The sequence below is a fragment of the Marmota marmota genome, unplaced genomic scaffold (genome assembly GCF_001458135.2).
Source record: "Marmota marmota marmota unplaced genomic scaffold, marMar, whole genome shotgun sequence".
Lineage (NCBI taxonomy): Eukaryota > Metazoa > Chordata > Mammalia > Rodentia > Sciuridae > Marmota > Marmota marmota.
In genome coordinates, this window is record NW_026000143.1 from 1,142,210 (window position 1) to 1,152,991 (window position 10,782).

Here is a 10,782-nt window from a genome sequence, read left to right on the forward strand (position 1 = left end):
CCATCCTTGCCAAAAATACCAGCTTTTGCCTGGATGGTCACAAAGGCTCTGGGTCTCTGTCCCACCAACCTTTGGGCTTCAGTGTGTCATCAGCCAGAATATAACCCTAAGCGTGTGTCCCCTAGGCCTGGTCCTCCTGATTCTAAGGGGAAGCCCTGGGGCACTCTGGGCTCCTCTGCTGCCCTCTACCTCATCTTGTGGATGCCATCAGGTCTGAAAGCCCCAACCTGCCCCAGGGCCTTTGCACCTGCCCGGAGCCCACTATCCTACCACCTGCATCTCCTATGGGGATCATTGCTCCTTTAGGGAAACCTTCCCTCCCTCCTAGTACTCCCTGGACACCTTCCTCACAGGGCAGTCACTTTGTGACTACGAGTTGGGTCATTTGACTGACAACTGTCTCTAGGAACCATCTCTGGCTGGGTGCACTGGTACAGGCCTATAATCCCAGCGACTCTGGAGGCTGAGGCAGGAGGATCCCAAGGTGGAGGCCAGCCTCAGCAATTTGGTGCATCACTAAGCAACTCAGTGAGACCCTGGGGGCTCAGGGGTATAGAACACCACGCCCAGCCACCACTGAGAAGACCTTTTGTTCAAAACACAAACATGTTCCGGGTTTAATAAGATTCTTTTGAAAGTTTAAAAAAAAAGAAAAAGGAGCAATTTAGGGACAGGGGACAGCCTCTTGCAGTGCCTGAGGCAGAGCCAGCTTCTCTTCCCTGAAGACCTTTAGCAATGACAGCTGGCGACCTCTTCGAGGCCGGTCCTCAGCCTCCCTCCCAGCCTCCACCCGCCCAGGCTCGGGGCAGCAGGGCTACAGGGCGTCCAGGATGTGGTCGATCTTGGTGACCAGCTCCTGACGCTTCCCTGAGATGAGCTTCTCGTTCTCGATGTAGGTGTCCTTCTTGAGCTTGCCGGCCACCAGCCGCTCAGCCTCCACGGCCGACTTGAGCACCAGCTCCTTGACCTGCGCGTCCAGCTTCTGCATCTCGCTCACCTGGGGGGGGTGGGGGGTGACAGCAGGACAGGGTCACCACTTCCTGGGCCCGCAGAGCCGGAGCTCTGGAAGGAGCAGCCACCAGCTGGTGAGTGCGGCCGCGCCCCCCCAGGCGGGCCTGCATGTGCAAAGGCCCTGGGGCAGGTTGGGGCTTTCAGACCTGAACAGAGGGGCAAGCTGTGCAGGTCAGCGGGCCTCCTTCACCTCCTCACAAAACCCAGCAAGCACCAGGCGCCATGGCCACCCCTGTCATCCCTGCAGCTTGGGAGGCCGAGGCAGGAGGATCCCAAGTTGGAGGCCAGCCTCAGCAACTCAGTGAGACCCCGTCTCTAAATAAAATATGCCCCTCGGGGTCTCTGACCACCCAGTCCTCTCCCGGGAATCCCAGTCCTGGGATTAGCGTCCTCATGTGCCCGGGACTCTCAGAAACACGAGATCCCATGTTTATCACGTGTCACCTTCACGAGGACACTGCACCTGGCCCTGGGGCCCCTGACACTGCTGAATGTCAAGCCTAGTGACTTTGCTTTCCCGACACTTGGCAGGGGATGTCCCCCCAGCCCTTGGTGGTGTCCAGCTGAACTCCTGGACCTCGCTGGGCAAGCGGCAGGGAGGAGGGACACCAAGTGGGTGTCCTCCGTGTGCCAGGGGACCTGCCAGAAGCTTCCACGTGGCTTCACCCTGGGTCCTCAGATGAGGCTTACTGTGCGTTTTGGTTCCTGGGGACGGAACTAGGGGGCAGTTCACCCCAGAGCCCTGTCCCCAGCCCTTTCTATATTTAGAGACAGGGGTCTCACTGAGTTGTGGAGGCCGGCCTCCAACTTGTAATCCTCCTGCCTCGGCCTCCCAAGCGGCTGGGAGTGCCCTGAGGCTGGCTCACCTCTGGGTTCTCGGCCACAAGCACAGACAGCGCTACAGAGGCCGCAGAGGTCCCCCCAGGCCCGCTGACCACCAAGACCCGGCTTCCCATGTCCCCAGCCGCTGCGCCATCACCCCAGATGGACGGTGGAAGGATCCCGAGGGACACTCACTCGGTCGCAGAGGTCGGAGCCCTCGGTCTTCAGGCGGGACTGTAGCAGGGCGATCTCGCTGCTCAGGGCCTTGTGCTCCGTCTCTAGGCCCTTCTTGCCACTGTTGAGCGTGGACACGTCGCGCGACTGCTTGTACCTGTTGATGGTCTCGTCGAAGTGGCGGTAGAGGCCCAGCCTCTTGTTCACCAGGCTCAGGACCTGCTCCGTGATGCAGGCCACCTTCATCCTGGCCTCCGCAGCCGGGTCCTGCAGCAGGGGACAGGGGCTCCTGACCACCCGGACCTGAGCTCCCAGGGATGCCCACGGCCCCCTGCATTCAGGCAAGAGTCGCGCACAGGACACGGACAGGGAAGGGCCGGGGCTGAGTGGCACAGCACTGGCCTGGCTCGTGGGAGGCCCTGGGTTCCAACCTCAGCATCATGTGACAATAAATAAACATCAAGGCCTTCAAGTCAAATGTAGGACGTTAAAAGAATCTTCTTAAACAGACTCAGCCGGGCCTGGTGGCCACGCCTGGGAGCCCAGCCCCTGTGGAGGCTGAGGCAGGAGGATCCCAATTTAGAGGCCGGCCTCAGCCACTGAGGAGCGGCCGCGTACCTTGGTGATGGAGAAGTCGAGGCGCACGTAGACGATGACGGTGAAGAAGAGGACGTAGAAGGCGGCCACCACCAGCAGGGGCTCCTGCAGCATCAGTACCTTGTTGAAGGTGTAGTGCACCTGGGGGGACAGGGCGCAGGGACCCGGCTCAGGGCTGCGGCCAGGGGGCCCGGGTGCAGGCCCGCCCGGGGGGGGAGCGGCCGCACTCACCACGAGGTCCTGGATGTGCTGTTCCACCAGGTTCTTCTTGTGGGCGACGATCACGGGGCGGCCGAAGGTGTCCAGGTAGGTGTAGTGCAGCTCATCCGGGGCCCGGCTGATCTCGTAGGGACTGTCCACCTGGATGTTCCTGGGGGCAGATGGGGACACGACAGAGCCTCACACCAATGGCCCTGAGGGGGGAGGTGGCCAAGAAGTCCGAGGCCAGGGGAGCCAGGGCGGTGGCCCATGCCAGGATCCCAGCGACTCAGGAGGCTGAGGCAGGAGGATCGTGAGGTGGAGGCCAGCCTCACCAACTCAGCGAGACTCTGTCTCTAAATAAAATCTAAAAAGGGCTGGGGACGGGGCTCGGGGGTTAAGCACCCCTGGGTACAATCCCTGGGACCAAAGAGAAAGAAAATCACTACCTGTGCCCTCCCGCCCCCTGCCCGCCTTTGGACCCGTGGGAACATCTGCCATTCGGAGATGGCTGACCTGTCACCAGAAGCCTAGTCTGAGGCCACATTCATGCCTGGGCAGCAGAGGACCCTCAAGGGCTCATGGTACCAGCCCCGCCAGGTCATGGGCTCCAGCTCCCAGGACATCCACCCACAAGAGCCACTCAGGGACCTGGGGGCCTCAGGAGCTACTACAGGAATGACGGCGTCGTCTTTTATTTCTTAAAATTTTCTGTGGTTGTACTTGTTTATTTTCATGGGGGGCTGAGGACGGAGCCCAGGGCCTCACCCGTGCCAGGCCAGCACTCTGCCACCGAGCCCCCAGCCCCAGCCCTTTTTATCTTTCATTTAGAGACAGGGTCTTGCTGAGTGGCTGAGGCTGGCCTCCAAATCAGGATCCTCCTGCCTCAGCCTCCCAAGTTGCTGGGATGACAGGTGTGGGCCACGGTGCCCGGCTCTCAGTTCTTAACCCTGGGTTCCCATGCCAGCTGGGTGCCAGGTGACAGTTCTAACGGGCTGTTTCGACCTTCACTATGGTCCTGTTCATCCTGAAGAAACTCCCTCACAGTAAATCCTTCTGATAGTCAGACCTATATAAAGGACGTGCAGAGCTTGTTCGGGGTCCCTGCTCCCCGTCAGGGCTGCAGGTGCCCGCTGAGCCCCGGCTGACTCTCTATTCGTGTCTGTCCCCTCCAGACGCCCTCGCTGCCCGCTCGGGACCTGAACAGAGCGTCCTGCGGGACGTGGCGTGAGCGTCACTCAGCAGAGACAGGTTTCTGGGTCAAAGCTGTTCGATGAGCACCTACTCTGTGTCGTGGTTTAGGCACCAGGGGGAGCCGGAAGGAGGCGGGTGTCAGGGGGACGGGGCACTCACTTGGCGCCCTCGGGAAGGATGATCTTCACCGTCAGGGAGTCGATCACCTGCTCATCGAACACGTGGTCCACGAACCTCATCTTGAGAGCGTACTGGTCACCTGGGGGACAGAGCGACCACAGCAGGGCCTGAGCCACAGGAAGGGCCAGCAGGGGGCCAGCAGGGGGTGTGGCCGCCCTCCTGCTCCACAGACGGCAGAGAAGCCTGTGTCAAGGCGCAGTGATGCGGAGGCACAGGGGTCTGAGACGGGGCCAAGGCCACCCCAAACCAAGCCTCCTACTGCAAGGAGCAACAGAAAAGGGCCAGGTGCCGTCGTCCTGAGAGAAGTTACGCAAGGAACACGTTAGCCAGGAGTGGGGGTGCGTGTCTGTGACCCCAGCGGCTCGGAGGCTGAGGCAGGAGGATCGCAAGTTGGAGGCCAGCCTCAGCCACTTAGCAAGGCCCTAAGCAACTCGGCGAGACCCTGTCTCTAAATAAAATCTAAAAAGGGCTGGGGACGGGGCTCGGGGGCAGAGCGCTGGCCTAGCACGGGTGAGGCCCTGGGTTCGATTCTCAGCATCGCATAGAAATAAATAGATAAAACAAAGGTCCTGTGTCCATCTTCAACTAAAAAATAAACAGATAAATAAAAATGCAGAGACACACTACAGATCAACCCACTAAGTAAGACACTAGAATCTCTCTAAAAGGGCAAAACTTGAAGACTACGACCTGGGAAGTGAGAAGGGAGGGTGACAGTACTGGGGACGGTGTGCATCCACAGCCAATCCCATCAGTATGCACACCTAGAATGCACCAATGAGAAATGTGGAGAGACAAAAAGAGCACTACCTAGAGATCTACACTCGGTGATAAAAATTGGAAGAAAAATCAAGAAAGCGATCACCAGCCAGGCACGGTGGTGCATGCCTGTGATAACTGCAGCGACTCAAGGAGGCTGAGGCAGGAGGATCACAAGGTGGAGGCCAGCCTCAGCAACTTAGTGAGGCCCTAAGCAACTCAGTGAGACTCTGTGTCTAAATAAAATAGAAAAAGGGCTGGGGACGGGGCTCAGGGGATAAGCACCAATGCCCAACATGAAAAGGAAAAAGAGTCACTCCTGCTACCCAGCCTTCCTGACGATGGAGGACGTTCTTTCCCCATCTGGGACAGGTTAAAAACAGGAACAGTGATCGAAAGAAATTAGTTCGTGTCTTATTATGGGAACGACTCTGAACACTGACCCAAGTTGTAGAGGTACTCGTAGCTCGGGAGGTTGTAGCCGACGATGTAGTGGGTCTTCCATCCCCCGAAGAGGGGAAATCGAGGCCGGATCTCCATCTCCACAGAGTCGTCCAGGATGAGGAGGTGGCTGGTGGACACGTTGCCGATCTCATCCCGGTAGTACACGTCCTGGGCGGCAGCGGGGAGGATGGTCTGCAGGGGAGGAGACAGCTCTGCTCAACACTCCAGAGGAGTGCTCTGAACCTCAGGATCGTCTTCGGGACCAAGATCTTCACTAGTACTTAGTTCAACAGCCCCAAACCATCAACAGCGGTAAGGAGTCTGACTTCCCCCCCAAAAGCTCGAGATTTCTAGAAATTGCATCTACTTCTCAATCTACAATGCTAAATAAACAAATTCTTCTAAAACGGGAAATAAAGCAGATTTGGAGGTGGGTACGGTGGCCCCGCCTGTCATTCCAGCGGCTTGGGAGGCTGAGGCAGGAGGATCGCAAGGTGGAGGCCAGCCTCAGCCACTTAGCAAGGTCCTCAGCAACCTGGCAAGACTCTGTCTCTAAATAAAATAGAAAAAGGACCAGAGATGTGGCTCAGTGGGTAAGCACCTCTGGGGTTCAATACCCAGTAGCAAAAATAATAATAATAATAATAATAATTCATAATAATAATCTTACTATAGTTATTTTCCAAAGAGATAGAAATTAGATGTAAAAGAAATGACAATAAATTACTAGGTGTAAGGTCTTGGAAGAGATTTCTTCTTCTAATATTCTTATTTTACGATGCAAATCTGCAAGTATATTTTAATAATGGGGGAGGGGGAATATCACACCTTTGTTCTTGGGGGGGGGGGTCCCTGTACAATATTTAAGTTTATAAAAATGTTTTTAAGGGGCTGGGGGTTGTGGCTCAGCAGTAGAGCGCTTGCCTAGCTCATGTGAGGCCCTGGGTTCGATCCTTAGCACCACATAAAAATAAGTAAATAAAGATATTGTGTCCCACTAAAAAATAAATATTAAAAAAATAATAATAATAAAATAAAAGTATTGTGCCCACAGACAACTAAAACATAAATATATATGTGTATATACACACACACGTATATTTTGAGAAAAAGAAAAAACAGAGACATGTAAACCGTCAGCACAATACTGTGTGGACAGTGGTACAGTCACAGTGTCCTCCTATGTCACAGATTCCTTAGAAAACATGGTCATTTATATAAATGGCTTCTAACACTGTCACTCGGCTACTTGAGCATAGTACTGGGGATTGAGCCCAGGGGTGCTCAACCACAGAGCCCCGTCCCCAGCCCTTTACATTTTTAGACAGATCTAAGTGGCTGAGGCTGGCCTCCACCTTGCGATCCTCCTGCCTCAGCCTCCCCAGCCGCTGGGATGACAGGCGTGGGCCACTGCGCCCCCAATTTCCAACAACTGTATTTGTCTAGTTTCCAAAAGCCACATGAAGGCGGAGACAATGACGTCAGCCTCTCCTGGTGTCCCAGGGGGCCCTTCAGACCTTAAAGGAGCGGATGGAGGATATGCCGCTGTCGGGCTGCCTCTGGTAGTCGTAGCGGGAGAAGGGCCCCTTCAGCACGGCGCCCGTGTGCTTGAGGTCCACGTTCTCCTCCACGGCGATGTTCCCCCAGTGGGAGACCTCGATGACCCGGGTCATGCTGGTGATGGTCAGGAACGGGTTGTTGTTCTCGTAGTGGACTTTGAAAGGATCCTGGGCGGGAAGGGAACCAGGATCAAGGCTCTGGCAACGCCAACACCCAGACTCGCCAACACCCACACAGCACAGATGACTGGGGACCTTCTGGAACGCTCTACCACGGAGCACTGTGCCCCTGCCCCTTTAAGACAGGGTCTCGCTAAGTTACTGAGGGTCTCACTAAATTCCCGAGGCTGGCCTCCAACTTGAGATCCTCCTGCCTCAGCCTCCCAAATTGCTGGGGTGACAGGCGCACGTCACAGCATTTAATGAATTATGACGTAGGTAATGGATGCGACATTTTAAAATGTGTACTGGGACTTCTTGTTAGAAATAAATGTTCACAATATTGTTATTAATTGGAAAAATGATACCCTAAATCACTTAAGTTCCAATGTAAATATCATTTGACTTTTTTTTTTTTTTAGTTTTGGTCCCAGGGATTGAACCCAGGGGTGCTTAACCCCTGAGCCCCGTCCCCAGCCCCTTTTTATATTTTATTTAGAGACAGGGTCTCGCTGAGTTGCTCAGGGCCTCACTAAGTGGCTGAGGCTGGCCTCCAACTTGCGATCCTCCTGCCTCAGCCTCCAGGGCCCCTGGGATGACAATCGTGTGCCACCACATGCAACCAAAGGAATTGTTAATATTTAAAACATCCTCGCTTTTTTAGAAATGATGTGGAGGTAAAATGACCTGCAATCACTCCAAATGATATCACAGATGACCCCCGATGTGTGCTCTAAGATATTCCAGCAAAGAAGACTTTTTCGCACACTTAAAATTTTTCAAAATAACAAGAGCTTCTTCAGCCTGACCTGCTTCCTCTTGTCGGAGTCCCAGCCCCAAGGCCTCAGCCACCACAGCCACTGCATGAGATTCCCTGTGGCCTCTGTTCCTCCAGTCCTCCTACCCAGCATGCCTCGCTTCCTCGGCCAGCCCCATTTCCACTCCCCAGTGCCATCCCCAGCCTCCATCCGTGCTGTCAAAAGGAGACATGGACTCTGACAGGTCACTTCACAGGAAGTGGAAAACTCTGGGGAAGATCTAACCAGTGATTTCAGATTTCCATCCACCCCCTACGAACAGTCCCTGTGGGAGGGGTCTGCTTCACTGAGCCTTGGGTTCCTGGGACTGGGCTCAGTGTAGAGGCACTGGGTTCGAGTCTCAGCACCCCATATAAATAAATGATTAATAAAGTTCCATCAACAAGTAAAAAAAATTTTAAAAAAAGCACAAATTAAGAGCTGGGAATGGTGGTGCGTGCCTGGAATCCGAACAGCTCTGGAGGCTGAGGCAGGAGGATCTCAAGTTAGAGGCCAGCTTCATAAACTTAGCAAGGCCCTGAGCAACTCAGCGAGACCCTGTCTCTAAAGGAGGCCTGAGGAGGCCCCAGCTCCCAAATCTAACCTTCCCACACCCACACCGGGGCCTCCTCCTGGGGGACACCTCCCCTCCGAGCCTTGGTCTGAGGCGGGCAGGGCAGGGCTGGGTGACCCACCTGACTGTAGGCAGGAACGTTCTGGAAAGGCCCGTAGTCCAGCACGTCCTCCGAGCGCGTGGGGCTACCCAGCTTGGTGTAGCTCTCCACGTTGCGCGAGGCCAGCTTGACGCGCATGGTCTGGGTCTTGGTGGGGTAGGGGGAGTAGAAATAATGGTTGCCCTCGAACACCACCAGCTGCTTCTCCGACTGGGTGATCTGCGTTGGGTAGGGCTGAAGCACGTGGGTGTACACGGTCTCCACGACGAGGGAGATCTTGGCCCCGGGGTCAAGGGCGACGGGGAGCTTGACCAGGAAGAATCTCCCGCTGGAAGAAAAAAGAAGCCAAAAGATGAAGGTCACCTGGCAGGTGGCCACGCCCAGCAGCTCAGGAGGCTGAGGCAGGAGGATCACAAGGTGGAGGCCAGCCTCCGCAAAAGTGCAAAAGCCCTAAGCAACTCAGCGAGACCCTGTCTCTAAAGAAAATATAAAAAGGGCTGGGGACGGAGCTCAGGGGTGAAGCACCCCTGGGTTCCATCCCCAGGAATCTCCCCAAAAAGAAATGGGTCTCAAACATTTCGAGCTTACCTTTTGCCCTTAATTTTGGTTTCCCGGACTTCTAGATTGTTCTCTTCCTCCTCTTCTCCCTTTACCTAGAACAGGAAAAAAAATGGTCATTCTTTCCTGTCTCTTGGTTTTTCAAATTTCAGGCGACAACTGACCAACGACCCCAGAACGTCCACCATGACGTATTCAAACTTTTGAAAGGTTGAAGTTTCGTGTCAGAAGATGGTTTTTTTGGGCTGAGCTGAGGATGGAGCCCGGCGCCTCCCACACCAGCAAGTGTCCTCCCACTGAGCTGCACCCCGAGGGTTTCTTTTTTCAACCTGAAACATAGCACTTTCCAAAAGCTCCAACGTTTCCTTCCTGACATTCAAATATGCAGAGGCACAGAAAATAAACAGCATTTTAATGAGGTAATAGATACGACCCAGGGGCCCTCCACCCCTGAGCCCCGTCCCCAGCCCTTTTTCTATTTTATTTAGAGACAGGGTCTCGCTGAGTGGCTGAGGGCCTCGCTAAGTGGCTGAGGCTGGCCTCCACTTTGCGATCCTCCTGCCTCAGCCTCCTGAGTGGTTGGGATGACAGGTGGGCACCACTGTGTCTAGCAACTGCAGGTCTCATATCCCCAAACGGGCCTACCTCACAGCCACCAAGGCAGTCAAAGGTAACCACAGAGGTCCAGGGTAAAAGTACAGCCCTGACCTACCCCTCACCGTGAGACCTCATGTGCGCTGTTAAACACGGTCCCAGACTTCGGACTTCTCACCTGCCACAGAACACCTGCACCTCAAAAGGGAGAATGTGCTTTAAACACCTAATGCAAATTCAAAAGGGACAAAAGAAAAAGGAAAAAAAAGAAGCTTTTGGAGGCTCTGAATGGTGATCAGTGTAACTCAATGTGACATCAGTGCAGAGCCACCAAACTGCATGACCTCTCTGCAGCTTTTGATTTTTTTTTTTTTTTTTACTTGTTGATGGACCTTTACTTTTTTTTTATTTGCTTATTTGTATGTGGTGCAAGGAACTGAACCCCGACTTTGGAGGGCAAGTGCGCTACCACTGAGCTACAACTCCAGCCCCAACCTGCAGCTTTTTATATACAAATTATATTTTAAACAAAGATTGGGGCTTGGCGGGGCTGGCGTTGGGGCTCAGTATGTGAGGCCCTGGGTGTGACCCTCAGCACCACATAAAAAAATAGATAAATAAAATAAAGACACTGTGTCCAACTACAGCTAAAAAAATAAATATTATTAAAAAAAAAAAAAAGAAGGCAACCATTAACTAAAAAAAATAAAATAAAAAGCTTGGGAGAATACATTTTAAAAGCAAGACATGAATTAAGTAGAGCCACCCAGCCTGTCATCGCTCTCCAACTGGATGACAGGAGGGCGGGTCTCCCGCTGTGATCTATTGATACTGTGACATCATGAAACCGTGGCTGGCTTTCCTTAAAAAGAATGGTTTTTTTTTTTTTGAATTTAAAAAAAAAATGAATAAAAGAATGAGGTTGGACATTCGAGTCCTTTAACTTGAGTGGGAGCGCAAGCTGAAGTCTGGAGCCATCTTTGCAGGAGAAACCTCTGAGGGACACTGCGCTGCGGGGCCACACCTGGAGTCCCAGCCAGGTGGGAGGCCGAGATGGGAGGA

At 54.0% G+C, this 10,782-nt stretch overlaps 1 protein-coding gene across 1 annotated transcript; it reads right to left on the reverse strand.

Annotated features, from left to right (window-relative positions):
* Positions 1 to 592: 592 nt before the first annotated feature.
* Rpn1 (ribophorin I) lies at positions 593 to 9,312 on the reverse strand. The gene is made up of 9 exons (XM_015506763.2): positions 9,157 to 9,312; positions 8,590 to 8,896; positions 6,897 to 7,106; positions 5,379 to 5,571; positions 4,156 to 4,255; positions 2,836 to 2,974; positions 2,626 to 2,745; positions 2,029 to 2,274; positions 593 to 997 (listed from the first exon to the last, which is right to left on the reverse strand). Exons 2-9 carry the CDS (start codon positions 8,704 to 8,706, stop codon positions 815 to 817), a joined length of 1,308 nt encoding a protein of 435 aa, XP_015362249.1. The 5' UTR covers positions 8,707 to 8,896; positions 9,157 to 9,312; the 3' UTR covers positions 593 to 814.
* Positions 9,313 to 10,782: the final 1,470 nt, after the last annotated feature.

What these genes read in the sequence shown, in the direction of transcription:
- Rpn1 (XM_015506763.2), bottom strand. Translation starts at nt 8,706, where the DNA reads ATGCGCGTCAAGCTGGCCTCGCGCAACGTGGAGAGCTACACCAAGCTG. An exon ending in CCTCCATCCGCTCCTTTAAG is followed by an intron (nt 5,572 to 6,896) that starts GTCTGAAGGGCC and finishes CCTCCCCTGCAG; the next exon opens with ACCATCCTCCCCGCTGCCGC. An exon ending in AGCACATCCAGGACCTCGTG is followed by an intron (nt 2,746 to 2,835) that starts GTGAGTGCGGCC and finishes CTGTCCCCCCAG; the next exon opens with GTGCACTACACCTTCAACAA.